Source organism: Schistocerca gregaria, chromosome 9 (genome assembly GCF_023897955.1).
Source record: "Schistocerca gregaria isolate iqSchGreg1 chromosome 9, iqSchGreg1.2, whole genome shotgun sequence".
NCBI lineage: Eukaryota > Metazoa > Arthropoda > Insecta > Orthoptera > Acrididae > Schistocerca > Schistocerca gregaria.
In genome coordinates, this window is record NC_064928.1 from 243047504 (window position 1) to 243068252 (window position 20749).

General features: G+C 44.3%; 1 protein-coding gene across 1 annotated transcript in view; it reads left to right on the forward strand.

Moving 5' to 3' along the window:
• The first annotated feature begins 2092 nt into the window (after nucleotides 1-2092).
• Nucleotides 2093-20749, forward strand: part of LOC126291841 (UDP-glucuronosyltransferase 2C1-like) — a 199505-nt gene continuing 180848 nt past the window's right edge. Inside the window, exon 1 of the mRNA XM_049985556.1 lies at nucleotides 2093-2455. Within this exon, the coding sequence (XP_049841513.1) occupies nucleotides 2438-2455 (18 nt within the window). The 5' untranslated portion in view covers nucleotides 2093-2437. The remainder of the gene's footprint in view (nucleotides 2456-20749) is intronic.

Genomic DNA, 20749 nt, shown 5'->3' on the forward strand with positions numbered 1-20749 from the left:
CCCCTCGACTGTTATAACTGCCATCGGTTTCTGTACAAATTGTAAATGCCTTTCGCTCCCTGTATTTTACCCTTGCCACCTTCATAATTTGAAAGAGAGTAATCCAGTCAACATTGTCAAAAGCTTTCTCTAAGTCTACAAATGCTAGAAACGTAGGTTTGCCTTTTCTTAATCTTTCTTCTAAGATAAGTCGTCAGGTCAGTATTGCCTCACGTGTTCCAACATTTCGACGGAATCCAAACTGATCCTCCCCGAGGTCCGCACCTACCAGTTTTTCCATTCGTCTGTAAAGAATACGCGTTAGTATTTTGCAGCTGTGACTTATTGAACTGATAGTTCGGTAATTTTCACATCTGTCAACTCCAGCTTTCTTTGGGATTGGAATTATTATATTCTTCTTCTTGAAGTCTGACGGTATTTCGCCTGTCTCATACATCTTGCTCACCAGCTGGTAGAGTTTTGTCATGACTGGCTCTCCCAAAGCCGTCAGTAGTTCTAATGGAATCTTGTCTACTCCGGGGGCCTTGTCTCGACTCAGGTCTTTAAGTGCTCTGTCAAACTCTTCACGCAGTATCTTATCTCTCATTTCATCTTCATCTACATCCTCTTCCATTTCCATAATATTGTCCTCAAGTACATCGCCCTTGTATAAACCTTCTATATACTCCTTTGACCTTTCTGCCTTCCCTTCTTTGCTTAGAACTGGGTTGCCGTCTGAGCTCTTGATATTCATACACGTGGTTCTCTTCTCTCCAAAGGTCTCTTTAATTTTCCTGTAGGCAGTATCTATCTTACCCCTGGTGAGATAAGCTTCTACATCCTTACATTTGTCCTTTAGCCATCCCTGCTTAGCCATTTTGCACTTCCTGTCGACCTCATTTTTGAGATGTTTGGATTCCTTTTTGCCTGCTTCATTTACTACATTTTTATATTTTCTCCTTTCATCAATTAAATTCAATATTTCTTCTGTTACCCAAGGAATGCACGACAACGCCGAAAGCACCAAATCGCTGTAGAAAAGGCATAATTATCCGCGAACAGCCGGTGTTAGAATTCTGTACTCTAAAACTCCAGGAGGCGGCAACTGCCCCCTCTTGTAACTTATTCCTATCCCCTCGCCCGCTTTGCTGCCTCCTGTGGACCTCCGCTATTAAGACAAAACGTATTTCGTATTGGTTCTACTTCATACGACATAAGCGAATGGTCAGCTATGATTGTTGTAAATTGAGTTACAAGTTAATTTAAAAGGCGTCAGTAGATATTTCAAATGTATGTACGTACTGACGTGTCAGTGAGCAGCTTTCGCGGAAACAAATAGATAGTTTAAATGTCCGTCACAATGATTTAGCGTCGTATGAGAGTCCTACTCTGCCTTATTTTCACCGAAATAGACGAGACCGGGCACCTAGCCTTTCAATTTTAATTCATTTCTCAGGTACTTTTTGTGAAAAGTTCTACATGAACGTTACCAAGCTTTATATCACTCGTCTTTTCAATAACTTTCGAATGCTGTTAGAAAAAGTATATCGTTCCTTTTTTTTATGGTACTTGCTTCATTTTCTCGGTTGATGAAAATTAAGACAGCAAAATTACATGCATCTGTAAGTACCGTCATTTGCCGAAAACTTGGTGCCGATGTCTTGAACCGCTCACAAAATTAACGGAGTGCAACATTTAATTGTTTATCCCGTATGGCAGGCACAGCATTGAAAATTCCGAAAGCCGTGATGAAAATGATAAGAAAACTTTTACTAGTCAGCCACATCAGTTTATACGACCGCTGTTGACTTTTACAACTGCGCCTTTCTTTCCGCCCACAACTGCGGGCAGTAACTCAGCCTGACCTTGACCCAGAGCGCTGACGCGGCGACGCATTCCATTTCGCATCCCGCGTGCGAGCGCTGACTCTCTCCCCGTCCGGTTTATCTTCCGGGCTCGACTTGCCCAAGGTCTCCACCGCTCCGCTGCTAACTGCAGGAACCCCCCACCACCGCCTACTACTACGTACTTTCTCCAGCCGCGCTGCGAGTACGCGCGGCCCCCCGTAGCGTAGTGGGCGAGCTAGTTCCTCTCTCTAAGAGCCGGCGCCGTAGCCACTCCGTCACACGCCGTCTCGCGAGGAAGTACTTTGCACTGCGACACGGAGATCTCGACGCGCGGTTAGGAGAGCAACACTTCGACATTCAGCAGTTCAGCTCGTCAAATACTTCGGTACAGAATTATGTGGAAACGTTCGTACTGACTTGTGTTTCACTATTGTAATTGCTTCTGTAGGAAATCGTTGCCTGGCCAGCAACTTGAGCTTCAGACAGAAATCGTATCTGGATTGAGTCAGGCCTTACACCTATCGATTCTCATCACAGCAAATTGAGTGAGAATAGACGTCTTTCAGTACATCTGTAAATCTAAAAGGAGGTAGTACCTCTGAACATACAGGATGCTGGCAGCAGTCATGGTAAGTACGTTTCCTTTTCTATTCTTGAACTGCTACCAAATTGTGGTATTTAATTTTTTGTTTGTGGATATCCTTACAAAATGTGCAACGACAAAAACTTTTTATATGATGTTCTTCAGCACGAATGAAAAATAGGTACACAGGGTGTCCCGGTAGGAATGGTCAATATTCAGAGGTATAACAGGAACAACCGTTCGGAGGGAAAGAGGTTAGTAAACGTAGGCGGTGAAACGCACACATTACGAAGTATGAGCACTTTATCTTCACTACTATGAAACACATCTGTTTTACTCAACAAGTGTTCGCAGCTCTCAAAGTACGCATTTTACAACCTATTTTACTAGAATTTTTTTTGTTTTGATTCATACTGCCTCCTTCCAAGATACGGAAAGCAAAGATCTCGAAGTAGAAGAGTGGTAGCGGAGACGAAGTACTGCTCACAGCTCTTACGGTATGCATTTTAGAAAGCCATGTTTACCACACTTTTTTACTTCGAATGATTGCTCCTATCATTTCCCTGAATTGTGACCATACATGATGGAAGTTGATATGAAACAGCAAATCAAAGGGGAAGAAAACTTAAATTCAGCCACTTGCGTTGGGTGGATTTCTGCCACCCTATGCGAGTCCTGAATTTCCCGCCCCTCTTTTTTCGCAGTTCAGCGAAAACTAATTCAAACCTTTGACAATCCGTAACTCATTTGGTTAAGACTTATAATCAGAAGATAGAGACGTTAGAATTTATTTTCCCTGCATAATTTTTTGTGTGGTTTCTATACTTTCCTTTATGTTGTACAAATCGTTTTCGAAGATTATTTATATGACTTGTTTGTGTGAGTTGTCTGCAGCAGCAAAGGAAAACATCATGTGTTGACAGTTTCAACAAAGAAACCATATACATTCACGCAATGGGAAGTTAATAACTTGCTACATCTGAACCAACAAGGAATGGTCTTTCATAGCAAAGAATTATGTGTTCTGATTTAAATTTGGGGAGTATTTTCAGTATATGAGGTCCATAATAATTCCTTATCAATACGACCATAGTACGGAGTTCCACTGCCCATTACACGAGGTGTATCCAGTCTACGTACGGGTGGGCGTGCTCCACTTCGTCTGATTACCACTGGCTGACGGTTCGACCAGCCTTCATTGGATTCAGGAGTATTTCATCACTGAAAAGAGCTTATCTTGGTGTATAAACTTTTCTTAACTTACAAAAAAGTAATAGTAATGGCTAGCCGTGCCAGGAAGCGGCACCCAGACGGAAAATGCTGGCGGCAGAGGAGAATGGGAGTGCTCATACTGGGGCCAGTCTGTTACCACAGTACTTGTTGGCTCAAGGATTTAATCTAAAATGTAGTCCTCCACATTACACATTTAGACGATTCATTTTGTAGCTCTGATTGTCGAGCGCAGTTAATTACGTATTAACTTAAGCAAGGCAGTATCTCCAAGTGGCAGTCATGTGTTGGGTTTTAGAGGCAATAGCTGAATAAGGCTTCTGATTGAGAAAACAGACTTACCCATACCTAGCCTAACATTAGTGGCATAGTAGCTCTGCAGAATATCCTTGATCAGCGATTTAAAGTGTATGTTTAAGTATTTCTAGAACCGTTAATGGAAAACTGGCCAGGTGCAATTAGGACTCCAGCACTGAGGGTTCCGTAAAAGCTTAATCATGTTCATGCAGAAACTTCATCCATCCTGGCACTCGAGAATCTAATCCATTTTTGCCTGTTATCGAATTCAGTACTGGCAAGACATTGACCCCAGGAATTCAAAGACTTTTGAGAACGTTCTAAACTTTTGCGTCGGATAACAAATGACAGAAGAAATATTTTTTGTGTGATACAATTACAGATTAACAATTTTCGGAAAGTTTCCTTTGGTTTTAGTATTCAAGCTTGTTTCTTGGAAATTTTCATGATTCTAGATTAATGGGAAGTACTCTATAGGTTTTGATGAGTGAGTTTGTGAGCATCAAAATGTGACATACTTGAACTATACTTGCGGTTTAATTGACTTACCAGCTTACATTAATTACACCATCAAGCGACTTACATATCTTGGTATGTCACACGAGGTTCAGCTTCATACACGTATATCCGTTCCTCAGAAGAAAGAGGGATTAACAGACGGACAAGAAAATGACAATTTTGTTTTCGAGTGATATAATTACAATTTATCAGTTTTCGGAAAGTCTCCTTGGTTTTAGTGTGCATCATCGCTTCTTGGCAAATAGCCCATAGGCTTTGATGAGTCAGTATGCGAGTGTCAAAATATGTATTCTTTTGATTGCACTGATGTAGAAGCTAATGTTTGTTACATCGCCAAGGTACCGTAGACCTTAGAATGTCCAATGGCGAGGTTCTTGGAGACACAATAACGTCGTTATTTACTCGCTTCTTTCAGCCAGTGTGGATTTTCGATCTACCATCAAACCATACTGCACAGACTGCTAAGTCCATAATTGCTTAACCCACAAACAAAAAATTACGTATAAACGCTGCACCACTTTGTACTTTTGGCAGACACAATTCTGAGAACGATAACCGATTTTAAAAGCCACTGCCGTGAAACTGTTGATGGAGCAAAATGTGAAGAGAATGAAATGAATTGTGCACAGTGGACTGACTCATTTGGTTGATTCCAACTAACCTGTAGTGACATATAGATCGTGTCTCGCCGAAATTTTTGTTTAATTTCTCTCCTCGATTGCTGTTCTTTGTCGTTGACGTATTTTATTCTACACCTTTCCAGTTTCCCGAAATTCTTTTATAATGTTTCCAGAGGCAGAAGGTGAGGTCTCTCTACGATCGGGATAACTTTACACAACGTAAAACTGGCACTGTTGCTCCAACAGTTCCCTACCATTAGCCACAAATGAGAACAATGTACGTTTTTTCGACAATGGCGTATACTGGGGAAGAATGGAGTGAGTCTGAGCGCTGTAGCAGCCTCGCACAGACTGATGGGCTTCCGGTGCACAGGTAGACGTACGGAACGCACCCTGGGTGAACCGCTTTTACACTTGGTACAGTGGTGGAGGCGTTTCGGGGATCTCTCCTCTTGAGGCGCTGCTGTTAAGTGCCTATTTCATTATGTTCTACAATTGTTACTTTGTTAGAGTCATGTTCCAATTTTCTTTGCATTGCCGCAGAAACGAAGTAGAATTCCTCTTGAGAATACGAAGGAAGTCGACGTCATAATACGTCAGTTGCAAACGTAAAATTACTTGGCACACGTCAAAAAATTCGCGACATTGCCCGCCGTAAATGAGTGTAAGACAGCATCTCCACATGCTTACACGCCTCTGTGCAGATTTTTGGTGAGCTCACTTGGCTGATTCACATTGTTTTCCGCTTAAGCCACTCTACGGCGTGCGGCGATGGTATTCGGTAACAATACATTCGGTTCTCTGACCCACTGCATTCGCGTACGGAGCCAGGTGAGTACGACTGAGCACTTCCTGTCCCCCCCCCCCCCCCCCCCCCCCACCTCCTTCCGCTGAGCTCCACTCCAGCTATACGATGGAGGCGGCAGAGCTGCTGTAGACTCACTCTCGAACATTGCTTCTCTGGCTCCTGTGCGACAGCATTTCGTGAGAACAGTGTCACCTTTGCACCAGTTATTTGTTGTTGTCGTCTTCAACCTTGGACAGGTTTGGTGCAGTTCTCCATGCTACTCTATCCTGTGCATTCCTCTTCATCTCCGAGCAAGTACTGCAACCTGTATCCTTCTTAATCTGATTACTGTATTCATCTCTTCGTCTCCCTCTGCGATGTTTACCCCCTGCACTTCCCTCCAGTATCAATGATCCATTGATGCTTCAGAACGTGTCCGACCAACCGATCCCTTCTTGTAGTCAAGTTGGGCCACAAATTCCTCTTCTCCCCAATTCTGTTCAGTACCTCCTCATTAGTTATGTGATCTACCCACCTAATCTTCAGCGTTTTTCTGTAGCGCCACATTTCGAAAGATTGTCTTCTCTTATTGTCTACACGGTTTATCGTCCATCTTTCACTTCCATACATGGCTACACTACATAAAAATACTTTCAGAAAAGACTTCCTGACACATAAATCTATACTAATTGTTAGCAAATATCTTTTCTTCAGGAACGCTTTCCTTGCCATCGCCAGTCTACATATTGTATCCTCTCTACTTCGACCGTCACCAGTTATTTTGCTACCCAAACAAAAAACTCATCTACTACTTTAAGTGTCTCACTTCCTAGTCTAATTCCTTCAGCCTCATCAGATTTAATTCGACTACATTCCATTATTATCGTTTTGCTTTTTCATGTTACATCCTCTTTTCAAGACACTGTCCATTCCGTTCAATTGCTCTTCCAGGTGCTTTGCACTCAGACAGAATTACAATGTCATCGGCAGTCCTCAAAGTTTTTATCTCTTCTCCACGTACTTTAATTCCTTCTTCAAATTTTTCTTTTGCTTCCTTTACTGCTCGCTCAGTATACAGATTAAATAACATCATAAACAACATCAGGGATAGGCTACGACCCAGTCTCAGTCCCTTCTGAATCACAGCTTCCCTTTCGTGTCCCTCGACTCTTATTATTTATATGTGCAAAATCCTTGGGAAATGGATCTACCACCCCTATTACTACTACTGCTACTATCTAAATTTCCTAGAACACGTTCATTATGCTTTAATGTGGACAGTACCGACGTGTTACGGTCTTTATAGGGCGTCACACATTTTCTTCAGTCTCTCCTCCCAGATCTATGTAATACGGACTTCAGACGCTTCAGAATGCTAAGGCCTTACGTTCGGTTTACTTAACAGATGCACTGCATTCTCCCAGAAAACTTCCAACAAATCCTAGTCTCTCATTTCAGTGTTCATTATTTTTGTTATTCTGCATGCCCTCACATTCAGTTTGCGTTTTCTTAAGATTATCAAACGGACATCAGTTTCCCGTAAAATGTTCATGTTCTTTCCATCAAAAATTTTATGAGCGACTTACGTTTGTGTAAAGATTCTCCGAATAATCAATCGTACCTTGGTTGTTACCGATAGTACTCAACGGCTTTCTGAAATCTATTGTTCGTAAGACGTAGTCTGTTGAAGCTAACGATGCAAGGAATTTTCTGCCTGCGGAACTTAGAGATGCATAAATTGTACCACTTTTGAGATTTTACCTAAACAGCAAGTTATAAAATGACTTCATCAACGTCTTCCTCAAATGCAGGATGTTGTTCTTGGTATATCATATAAAGAACGGAAATTATGAGAAAAAATGAACATACTACACTTTGTTTTCTAACACGTACACGTGATAGAAATTAGAAATCTGATTTCCTAATTTGTAGCAGTGTGTGCATAGATCGAAACTACCCTTTTTAACTATATCCCTGAGCTTTAAGATATGTAGTTCTCTAAGATTAAGGAAATGTTACATATTTTAGTTCTTACACAACTATTTTCAGGTACTGCAATAGAAATTTTCACTTCTTTCTGCACCCGTGCTCTCTTTGCATGAATTCTCATTTTGTATTTTACGAATCTGATCGTTCCCTCCTCGCCCAAGTCGCCATACCATTCCCCTGTTTTAGCAATGAGTTTCTGCGCTGGATTCCCCAGAGTGTCTCCAGAACGCTTCCTATTCACGGCTGGGTCTGTAATACTGGACTTCTCCTCCTTTGCTTCTGTCAGATTTCCTTTTTCGCGTGGACGTCTCGACGGTCAGCGGCTCCACATCTAACCCTTGTTTCGCGAGGGGCTTTCATCGTTTCCCTCGGATGGGCGCCTTCAACCCACATTCTGCCTGCCACGGCTTCTTCTGCACTAAAATTACAGGGCAGTCCGTTTCCTTCTCCAATGTCGAACGCAAGTTTACTTACAATCGACATGCTTAAACCGGATCATTTCTTCAAACGTAAAAATATGCTCTTCTTGTTCATTTTCATTACCTTTGGAAAACGCTTTACTATCGTTTCCATTTTTGTTTTTATTTTCAACATGCTTCTTATTTACTAGGGTACACAGTATATGCGTGCACTTCCATTTAATCACACGATCCCCATTTAGATATAGTGTTATAGCTAAATGTATTTTCTCTGTGCTCCACTTTCCATAACGTCTCTCTGTTGCCATGCTGAAGTGCCTAATACAAGACTTAGAATAAAGAATGCACTATAAAATCCACCACATTGTTTCTAAACACTGTGTAGCACTAATAACACCAAAATTATTTTTGTAGTTCGCCATACGAGCAAATTTCTTAACCCTTTGGCTTCCAGTGATTTCAGCCTCAAACCAGCACTTTATCCAATTTGTTTAGAAGCACGAAGCACAGATGCTGGTAAAATTCAGATTCCGGTGAAAAAGCGCTTTCGTAGCATCTGGGGGCCATGCTAAAGGCAGTGCTACTTCTAAACAAAGTCAATAAAGTGCCGCTTTGAGGCTGACTTCACCGGAACCGAAAGATTAAATTATACCGGTACAACATCATAAAGTTACGGCGGTACATTATAGGCAATATGTACCGTCTTTTCATCATTTCCCTACAAACGTACTTCAATGAACGGATTCGTGACTGTCTGAAAACTGAATTTTTTCATGTACAGTTGCCCATAGATAAAACACTATCTTACCATTTACGCTAAAAAATAACTGCAGCAATATCTGTGCTTTCCTCAAATGATCTGTTTGCCAATAAACACAACTGATAGTGGACCATATTGCTCGAAGAAGCACATACTGCAGTTCACGCAGTACCACAGATGCGCATTGTTCAGGAGCTGTAAAGTACAGACAACTGTACCCTAGTAAAAACCACGTTACTGCTAAGAAATTTGCTGAAGTAGGAAGCAGCAGCACAGTGCAGACTTTTGACGAAACATAGCATCGCACTTAGCAAGACGTGGGTACTTTTTTTTCGTGTTTCTTTGTAGGAATCTTCCACAGTTGGTAATTACAATTTCTTCAGTGTCTACATAAAGAATCAATCTCATGGCGAGGAAAATTTCCTGTAGATGAGAGCTCGGTCACTCCTTTATTAACTCTGACCTGTACCGTCGATTCCATGTGGTTGCTTTTATCATTTACCACATGTTTGGTCTTGTATGGCATTCACTGTACCTCGGCATACACGCACGTAAACATACAGACAAGTGCGGTGAATGGTGGACAGTGGAAAACTGACCTTACATTACTTGCGTCTCCGTCCAACTGACAAGACTATTAAAGTGATAATCGAGCAATTAGAGCCAGACATGGAATGTTTTATAGTACGGCAGGCTACACAGCAGCCTTGTGTTTCCTTTCCGAGTGAACAATTGAAGCGACAAGACCGTCGCTGCGTCTGCCCACGCAGGCCGCCGCGAACGAAGTGCTCTTCTGGACGGGCTGGTTTGTTGGAGGAAAGTGTCGTGCAGGGTTTGAGATTTGTCCAAGGCTCAGTAGTTGAACAGTGCCGTGTGTGTGTGTGTGTGTGTGTGTGGGTGTGTTTGAAAAAGATAGACAGAAAAGGTTCGTGTAAGTTGTAATAGCTTGTTCTTTTAATTTTTTAGTCCGTTTTGGTCAACTTTCTTCTCCCGCGGTACTATTTCATCTTTTCATCACTCCTATTTTTACTTCCTTAGCAGCCTTCGCGCAATGATCTCGTATTGGCTTCGCCTTGGAATTCTTCTAAATTCGGAATTTTCATTCTGAAAATCTCTTTTTGCTACTTCTTCTGCTTCTGTGTTGCGAATTTCCAAATCTTTTTTTGTAACTTAGCAGCTCCAGCTTCGTGATTTCTTTTCCGAGGGATACCTCGCAATTTTTGTCAGCCTGTTGTTATTGATCCTGTATAAGTGTACAAAAGTATCAGACTTCTGTCCCCTACTGCTTATATTAGTTTTTTTTCTGTAATCTGATACATTTCGTCGTTCCTCCTTAATTTAGAGACCTAAAATTTCTCATGTTTCTTCTTTTCGATATTTGTGATTTGTCTAATTTGCAATGCAGTGCAAGACATTCACTCGCTAGAGGCGTTCTGGTTTTACTCCCCATGTTGTAATGCTTTATTTTTGCGTTTCTTGATATGCACTTTTCACTATAAACATTTTGTTTCAAACTCCGTGTGCCTTTTCCATTTAACGAATCCTTTAATTTAAAGAACATGTTTCAAAACCATTCTATTTAATCATGTAATAGATTCTTGAACTTATTGTCATTATCTGTTTGATCTATTAGCAGCACCTTATTACTAACACAGTGAGCAGTTTTATCACAGCATCTTCGTAGTCGATCCGTCATCTTTGGTTTGTTTTATCTGCAGTGTTCGTATCGTGTACCGTCCTTAAGTTGAGTCATGTGATGCCGGTGTCTCACATTGTACCATTTTCTTTGCTTCTGCACTTGTGACACTGGCGATAAATGCCTCTTTCCACAACAATAACATTTTATAGCAAATTTCTTTACGTGTCCTATGTCAAACATCGGCTAAGTTAACATCAAACTGGAGAAATGATTTAAAGAAATCACATGTAGGCGATGTATGCAAAGTATCACCTAAATAAGGAACCGTAGGATCCCAAATGGCACGGCGCGTAATTTAAACAAAGTAATTTAAACAACGTTTTCGAGATTAAAGGTGGCGAGCAGACACACATACGCACACACGCGCACACACACACACACACACACACACACACACACACACACACACACACAAACACACACACACACACACAGTCGCTCTCTCATTTCAATCCTAACGCGTCAGATTGATTCGCGTTTTTATGAGTCTCTGTAGCGCGCAGCATGTTCTAAGCCAGTCGTCAAAACTGAAATAAAACCTAAGCAAGGTGTTCAGCACAATTCCGTTTCTAACTGTGCTCGCCAGTCATCTTCAAGTTCCTTGCTCTTCTTGTGTAATGTACAAATGTCATCTCACAAGATTATCTGTGTTATGGCAACAGACAGAAATTTTGGTTGCAGCTGTAATATACACGTTTGCTGCGCCTCAAATGTCTCACTTCTCTTAATTACTGTTAACTTATGAAAGGTTGTAGTGTGCTTTAACAAGCGTGGCGCTTACCGCAGCGAACTTTTTTTTTTAATTGCGGAGAAATTTTTCAACTTGGGCTCTTCGTTAATTAACGCTTCTTGTCAGATACACTAATTTTCCAGTGTTCATCTGTATCAGAAAGCACTTGACTCTAACGCTACGAAACTGAAAAGCAGTGTCGTGCACAGCACTCGAATGCAGCGTCTTAAAAAGAAGCTGGCTGATGAGCCGAGGGGTCTCCGTAAGTGTAGGAACACAACTAGGGAGATTTCAGCTCCACTGAACAAATGTATCGCTATGGCGCCCACTACGAACATGAAGCACAGTTTCATTAGCCGGCCGTGCGTGATGCGGTAACCAAAGCACCCGAACATGACAACGCACGGTCTGAAATATCATAAGCTGAAATAAATTATGAAGAGACTTCTTTTCCTTAAAGGGTATATTTGCTCTATTTTCAACTGTTTTTTTTTATACGATTGCCAAATTTAGACTTTGTTGTCATTCTCAGACCACTATCCACTCACGTATATGTACGGGCAGGCCTACTTAAGCAGATCGTGTGGTTCAAAAAAAATGGTTCAAATGGCTGTGAGAACTATGGAACTCAACTGCTGTGGTCATTAGTCCCCTAGAACTTAGAACTACTTAAACCTAACTAACCTAACACACATCCATGCCCGAGGCAGGATTCGAACCTGCGACCGTAGCGGTCGCGCGGTTCCGGACTGTAGCGCCTAGAAACCCTCGGCCACTCCGGCCGGCTTGGAGAACGAGTGAGGGAGTTGGTGCAACAGTCTGCGGTCACCCGACACGCAGCCGGACTAAGGGATTAGCATCCCATTGGTGGACTGGTCTTAACGCCACCACAGAAGCGGATGGCTCAAAAACCGATGGCGGACTGGTCGACGGTCGTGTTGGCTTCGCTGGACATCCTGAACAGCGGTCCTTGCCGAAATAGCTGCAGCGTCTTCGCTACAAAGTTGGTAGCCATGTAACGTGCTCTTGAGCATATCTGCTCCTGCTCAGGTGAATCCTTCCTCGCCTGTACTAACTCCTTAAGTACCCTATAAGCTCTTGACCAGTGCTTCCTTTGTGATCCTTTGGTGATGACTATCCAGGAGTCTGTTGATGCCCTCAAAACCGTGGCCGTTGAGTGGCTTTCGTTTGGACCGCAGTACATTTCGGAATCCCGTGAAATGAACTTGCTGGCCAAACAGGCCTCCGGTAGATCGACTCTTGAGATTGTCACGCGGGAGACTGATCTCAGATCGATCTTAGGCCGCAAAGTTTCCGGGATCTGCGTATTTAGTGTTTGATGAAGCTGAAGTTGCGACATATTCAAGAATGGTGGTATTATTGTGAAAAACTCAGTACAGTTTTCTGTCGCACCGATGGAACGGTTAACCTCAAAGATTTTCCGTAATACCTTCTTTTCTCAGATCGCATATAACCAATGTTGCAATAGCAGTTATGGAATAATTCGTTGTGTTGTATGTGTAATATTATTCACAATCGTATATTACATGACTGTTCATTTCTTTTCCATGTGAACATACGACACACATCAGAATTGAAGATACATACAAATAAATGAAGAAAAAACATTCAACAAGCCTGAAATTAAATAAAGAAACCAAAGTTTTACAAAAATTAACCAAGAAAATCATAAAATAACGTTTTCACCTACAACTGCGCTTAAGGTAGCACACTTACGATCAGTTCAGTAGAGAATTGAAGCGCGGAATTTGGTGCTCGTGGGACGTATTTACTTGTGTCCCACACTGTATAGAAAATTTGCTATCGAGATGAAATTCCAGCTGTTTTTCTATTTATTCTAATAGCTAAGCCACAAGATGGCGGATATTCGTGGCTGAGCGCATCAATTTTCTTATACCGATGAGCTTTTGTTTGCAATGCAATAATTTTCCTCAGTAACAAGTTGCTGTGCACCGATATGATCTGTTACTTCAGTATGAAATTCTCACTCTCCAGCGGAGTGTGCGCTGGTATGAAACTCCGTGGCAGATTAAAACTGTGTGCCGGACCGAGACGCGGATTCGAGACTTTTGCCTTTCCCGCGCGACTGCTGTAGCGACCGAGCTACCCAAGTGTGAATCACGACCCCTGCTCACAGTTTTGCTTCCGCCTGCATCTAGTCTGCTACCTTCCAGTCTTCACTCAAGCTCTCCTGTGAAACTTGCCGGACCAGCAGACCCGGAAGGCATAGGTCCCGAGTTCGAGTCTAAGTTCAGCGCACAGTTTTAATCAGCCAGGAAGTTTCATGTGTGACTTGTTTTTGTGTCAACTCAAATACGAACAGCAGCAGCCCTAACAAAATAACTTGCATATTATCATGGTAAAAGCAAAGAAACATGCCAGGTTACTATGATGAAATCGTCAAGTACAGAGACTGTATCCGATCAGATACCAGAGGGCAAATTTGCCAGTGGAAATGTGGATATTCTTCCTGTTTCAGCTCATGAGGTGATGTCACCTGCTGTGGTAGAAGCTCTTTCTGAGTCTGTTGCTACGACACCAGATTCTATTGCACAAATGCTCCACCAATAACTAGTAGCTAAGATGGGTAGTTTGACGAATGAACAAGAAAACACATCAAAAGAGACAGTTTGGCTAGAAAACGAGACAAATTGGTTACTCAGGTTGCACGCATCACTGAACAGGTTTAAAACCAAACCGAGCAGTTGCAAACCGAAGTTGTCAATCACATGAACGATTTCTTATGAGGAGATGCTGAAAGGACGAGAGAAATCTCAGGATTACAAGACACTGTTAAGCGTATCACTGAATCGGCTTAGCGAGCGAGGTGGCTGGATTCGCTGTAGGGAGGACGAGGGTTTGAAACCGCGTCCGGCCGTCCTGATTTAGGTTTTCCTCGATTTCCCTAAATCGCTTCGGGCGAATGCCCGAATGATTCGTTTGAAAGTGTACTTCCCTAATCCGAGCTTGTGCTTCGTCTTTAATGACCTCGTTGTCGACGCGACGTCAGACACCAGTCTCCGCCTCCTCCTCCTTCTCCCACTGTGCCCCCTCCTGAATAGGCAGAACATTTAACTGAGGGCTTTGGTTATTCTACAATTAGAGCGGAGCACTTTAAAATCCACATTTCAGCAAGTAGTAACATAGGCAGAGGATCTTTCCGTTAAACGCGAAAAGAAGTTAGATGAGTTTTTCAAAGAGAAAAAGCATAAGGTCACAGAAAAGTTAACGTTAGAATTAAAAAAAGGTGGTTCAGCAAACCATTAGTGAAATATATACAGAGCAAAGCACTCCAGTACAGACAGCGAAGAGCAAATCAGGGCAAATATGGAAGAAGTATAGTGGCAAGACAGTGTTCAATATTAGATTAGTATTTGGACAAGTATTACAGAAAAGGAACGGAACGTTGTTATGAGCAAGTGAGAAATGGGGGAGCCCAATAAGCTAGGACTAATGATACCTGTCATTGCACAGGGTCTCCTGAAAACATGTATATAGACCAAGTGTTAGCAGTAACCGATTACCAAAACCTTACGATTAGAACTCCATATAAGTATATAGTTCTGGCAACACTGGCCATGACCTCTTTCTTCTGTACGGATGCACACGTATTTCCTCGACTTCTTACGGGACTTGGTAAGAATGTCTTCCAGGAGTAAAGGCAGCCGGCACGGTAGCTCAGACTGGTGGGTCAGAGACCTGGTTGGCCTCTGTAATAAAAAAAACTGAGTGAAAGGATCAACAACGAACTTTAACGGATATCATGTGACGTCCGCGACGACCAAACACAACGAGCAACAACTAACAGAATGAAAAAAAAAAAAAAGAAAAGATTGGATAGAGTCTGCCATGTAAGCAGGAGGCCCTGGCTTCGAGTCCCGGTGGGGGGCACACATTTTCACCTGTCCCCGTTGATATATATCAACGCCCGTCAGCAGCTGACGGTATTAACATAATTCTAATTACGACTAGAATGTGGGGGCAGAGTCCATTACTTCTTCTGTTTTGCTAGACGAGAGTATCGTAAAACACAGACAATTCCGCATGTTTATGTGGAAAATAAACGTGTACGCCTGATCGTTTTCATGTAATCTTTCAAAGGCGTCCAGGATGCCCGCGAAAGGCAAAGGCCCCGAGTTCGAGTCTCGGTCCGGCACACAGTTCTCATCTGGCAAGACGTTTCTTTCGAAGGTGTGTTACCCAAAACATGACCTAACCCACAAAAAAAAGACCGATTTATCAGAGATTTTGTACAAAGTGAGGCCGCCCTCTAGGCAACAGGAATCACAGAACGTTGTCAAACGTGTCAACAGTTTGAGAATGCCTTTCTAACGAAATATTGGTGCAAGTGTGTACAGGAGCGACTACGTAAGGAACTTTTCAAGCCTGAACCTTACAGTTTCAAACAAGGGACTCTGAGAAAACATTTTGAGGGATGTTTAAGCAAAATTCTTGTTGTACCCAACTCGACGCAAGTAACAACAGACCACAGTGTCGCCGTCTAGCGCAGAGGCCCCTCTCGCCTGCCGGCGGCTGCCGCTTAACAGGAGCGTCCTTGTGACGTAGTGGGGTCAGGCGGTCACGTGGCCCCCGCTGTTCTGGACGCTCAGCACGTTGGGTGTCGCCGCCGCTGAAGAGGCAGTCAGTAGATGTGTCACTCGGTAGGCTAAGGCAACGCTCCACTAGGGACAGGTGGCAGTATCTATCCACTGAAACAATACGTCTTTTTGTAACCCACTGCGAGAGAATACAACATGGACGTCGATGTCACGGATAATGGCAATGGGTCCGAGCTAATGTCTCAGCTAGTACCACACTTTTCCTACTGGGTCAACCGCGCGCACCTTTCTGTTGGCAGGACCGCCTCAGCGTCGTGCAAACAGTTCACACAAAGTCGCGCTCCAGCTGTAGACGCGCCTTGTCCTGTTGGCACTAGGATACTGTCACGTGACAGCTAACACGAGATGACGCAGCATGTCGTTCCCTCGGTCCCTGACAGGCGCGATCGCTGCCCGCTCCGTGAAGCCAGGTGTAACAGCTCCGTCTGCGTGACGCTCAGAGCACAGGAAGAGCGGCGGAACGTGTCTGCCACCGGGCTGCTTACTGTGCAGCTGGTGGCGCAGAGGCGCGGTTCAGCGCCGAACGCAGTGCGACGCCGTTCCTCTCAGTCCGAACTTCCCCGTTTGTTTGTTTTTTGGTTCGTTGGTTGGTTGGTTTGGAGAAAAAGGGACCAAACTACACGGTTATGACTCCCTTTTTCGTCATGCAAACAGGTCACGTATTAAAACCATTCCCGAAAGGAGTGGGGGTAAGTAAAAAGGAGTAGAACCGAAAGAAAAAACGAAAGAAGCTAACCAAACGGAGGAAACGTGCACTAAAAGGGAAAAAAGTGGTTGAAGGTGTTAAAATAGTATAGCAGATGGCCTGGTCTGGCTGATCGCGAGAATGAAAAAAGGATGAGCGACCCACTGTGTAACACACTAAAATCACGAGCCTAAAAGGACAAGGCTAGAGAGAAACAGACAGGGGAAAGACGAACACCGAGGCGAACAAAGAGCAAAGAAAGGGCGTAGAAGAGTCAAAATGGAGGCAGGGTGGCGGCCTCGGAGAGAAGGCCCGATGCCTACCCTCTCACGAACAGAACGTAAAACCGGTTAAAGCAGTGTCTCCCAACAACGTAGGAGCAGCCTGCGAAGCACAACCGAGTCCCTGGGAGTGGCTCGCGTGGATGACCTCCACACATTCGTTGCCTCGTTGATAACACGTCATCTGCGCCAGATGAAAATCGGGTGAAGATCACTGTTCAGACTATACCTGGACTCGCCTGTGAACGTAACGTAGGACCACTGTTCCAATGGCCATGCACTGTGTTCTTTAGACCAGGTTTCACAGGCTCTCCTGTGACCAGGGGTCAGTGGAGTGCACCTTGCAGGTCCTGGATAAATAAACCATGTCTGTTCGGTCGTCTGTAGACTGTGTGTCTGGAGACAACTGTTCAGTGTCTGCAGTAAGGTCCCAAGCAAGGCTACCTGCAGTACTCCGCGGCCACTGATGGTGGGATATCGGTCTTCTTGTGATGTACACTGTGGGCGTCCCGTACTGTAGCGCCTGGACACGTTTCCTGTCTCCTGCAATCGTTGCCATAATCTTGAGATCACACTTTGTGGCGTACGGAGGGCCCATGCTACGACCTGCTGTGTTTGACCAGCCTTCAGTCGCCTTAGTATTCTACCCCTCATAACGTCATCAATATATGTTCTTTGATCCATTTTCAACACACAGTCACCATTAGCACGTCTGAAAACTTCTGCACACTTACTCGCTGCACAGTACTCTGACATACACCAACACACCTCTGCCTATGTGGACTGCTGCCAGTGCCACCGTGCGACGACTGCAGGTCAAATGCACCAAATGGTCAAACCCCGAGGTGATTTAAGCCCGCAAACCGCTCACCAGAGCGTTGTTTCGCCATGCATCAGCATTATCCTTAATTTATGAGCATGAGTGTAGAATAGTGACTGACTCTGTGACTCCGACAGACGGTGACTGCGACTGTGATTGGGTGACTGACTGGGTGACTGACTGGGTGACTGACTGGGTGACTGCCTCGACTCACTGACTGAATGAATGGGCCCTCCGGTCCGCGGCGGCCAAATACTGGCGGTCGAGGGTGCGTTGGCGGCGCGTTGCCTGCGAGTTCGCAGGCACACCTGCTTCATCTCCCACTATCGATCTTCTTGCGAGCTCTTTGCCGGCCGATGTGCTGGCGACAGCTTTGCCAGCTCAGTGACCAATTTCGTACATCTTTCATGATGGCCCTTCATAGCTGAGACTGGTTAAGAAGAAATGCAACATTTTGATCTAGACGTGAAACATGGTTGCTATGCGATACCCTAACAATTCCCGCTGCCGGAATGTGTTCGCACACTGGGTCTGACATTCCATAATCACTTTCTTTTTTGCTTAGTAGAGGACACTGCTGGGGTGTGTCGGTTCCCCGCATACCAATAAACATTGCACCGAAACCGTCTCTTTTCGTTTATAGGAATAAAATGAGCTACCTAGGCTTTAAACGGTTCCCATTTGAGGAACCCGCATTAATTTTTTTGATACATTGAAAGGAATCCTCGATCTGCAGAAAAATCACCAACTGCGAACGAAACTCATACTTGCTAATTCCACGACATTTTGGGTGTAAGTTGTGGTGAGCTGACAATCTCTTGTACAAGCCGTCTTAAGGCTGGAATGACAGGTGGTTTTCCTCCTCCTTTTAAACCACGCGTAACACTGTCTTACGCTTGAAGCCGACAATAAACTGCTGCCAGAGGAGAGCAGAGGCGGCTCACGGCGTACCGAGTGTCACTCGGCTCGTATTAAGGTACTTCTGATCCTCGAATATAATTTTCTTATCTGACATCATGCTGACATCTTAAGGTAACCGGAGGAACTGCACTCCGGCGTTTGTTTTTACCTCCTTATTTTACGATATTTTAAACCAGCATCCGGACCATGTACCTGTATTCACAGATGGCTCTAAACAGGGGGACACTGTTGGTTGTGCTGTTGTTTTCCCTGATCGAGTCGTCAAGTTACGGCTTCCTGCGGTGTTTACCATCCTCGATGCCGAATTGTTTGCAATATTGCGGGCATTGGAGCAGATGAGATGTGTTCCCAGTATTAAGTTCCTCATCTGTTCTGACTCCCTGAGTGCCCTTCAGACCATTCAACACTTGTACCCAGCGGATACGGTCGTCCAGAACATCCATGATGCCCTACTCCACCTGCAACGGCAGGGGAAGGAGGTTTCTTTCTGCTGGGTGCCGGGGCACGTGGGTATTAGGGGCAACGAACTGGCGGATGTGGCTGCCAAAGATGCATGTTCCCTCCCTCACGTTGTTGAATGTGCCGTCCCCCTCCATGCTGTAACCTCCCTTTTGCGTTTTCGTGTTATGCATCAATGGGAAGAGGAGTGGTTGGCAGTTTCTGACAATAAGCTGCGTCTGGTAAAGGCCACTACGCGACCATGGCGTACGTCCTACCAGTCGTACAGGCGGGATGAGGTTCTCCTCACTCGCCTCCGCATTGGACACAGTCCCTTCACGCATGGTTTTTTACTCCGGCGGGAGGACCCCCCAATCTGCAGTGCTTGTGGCGTCCAGATTACTGTCCGCCACATTTTACTTGACTGTCTTTTATTCTCTGACCAGAGGGCGGTGGTTTCCTTGCCACCGGATTTGCCCTCTATTTTGCAAGACGACGCAGCGACTGTCGTTAAGGTTTTACGGTTTTGTGTCCTGTCCAATCTGTTGCCTCGGATTTTAGGGAGAAGGTTTTAATGTGCTGCTGGGTGACTGGCTCACCCAGTTTTTAGGTAAGAGGTCCGCCAGTCACGATTACCTCCTTGTTTCACTTCGGTATCTGTTCTCTTTTCCTTGTGTTTCCTTTCCTTTTTTAGTGTGTTTCTTCTCCTCTTGTTTTGCCTCTGTATGTGCGCATTTGGAACTGCGTCGGGCCTGTGTCTTTTAGCCGTTCTCCTTGTTCGGCGTCCGTCTTCGTCCCTTCACCGCCTGTGTTCCTGTTTCTATGCGCTTGGGCGCTGATGACCACGCTGTTTAGCGCCCGTAAACCTCAAACACACACACACACACACACTTAAGGTAAGTAGCTTCGCAAGAAAAAATAATTTAGGCCTTTTAATGTTCCCATTTGCTGCGTGAATGATCGACAAGTGACTGGGTAGACGATTTATCTTTAATGTGATTGGAGAGGGAACGAAATTAGGACTGTACAACGAAAAACGTTTATAGTTGGTTCATTGGAACACCGGAGTTTGTTCCTGTTGTGGCAGTTAAAGGAAAAAAGACGTGATCTCAAAGCAAGCAGAATGGCCTGAAGAGGGCAAGGCGAGAGGCGGGCAGTGATTCTGTTATAGGTCGTGCAGCTCCGTAAGAGCTAACAAACGGACGGTCATCTCGAAGAAACGTTTCACTGTGCCGTCACTGTTCAAAGATCGTAATTGTTCGCTTGATATTCGCTGTCGTGTAAGTGCTCTGCTGGCTGCTTACACGTTTTCTGTTGGTGCCAAACAAAACCTTGAGTTCCGGGATTTGATGCGAGGTCAGTGTTCCAGACGCCTCCAGCGCTGAGTGGTCAACTGAGTTCCTTGCTCCAGCAGGCGGCGCAGGCCGTCCCACCCACTGTTCGCAGTTTACCACAGCTCTCCACTGGAAGAGATGCTGCACAGGCGTGTCGCATATATAACTGCT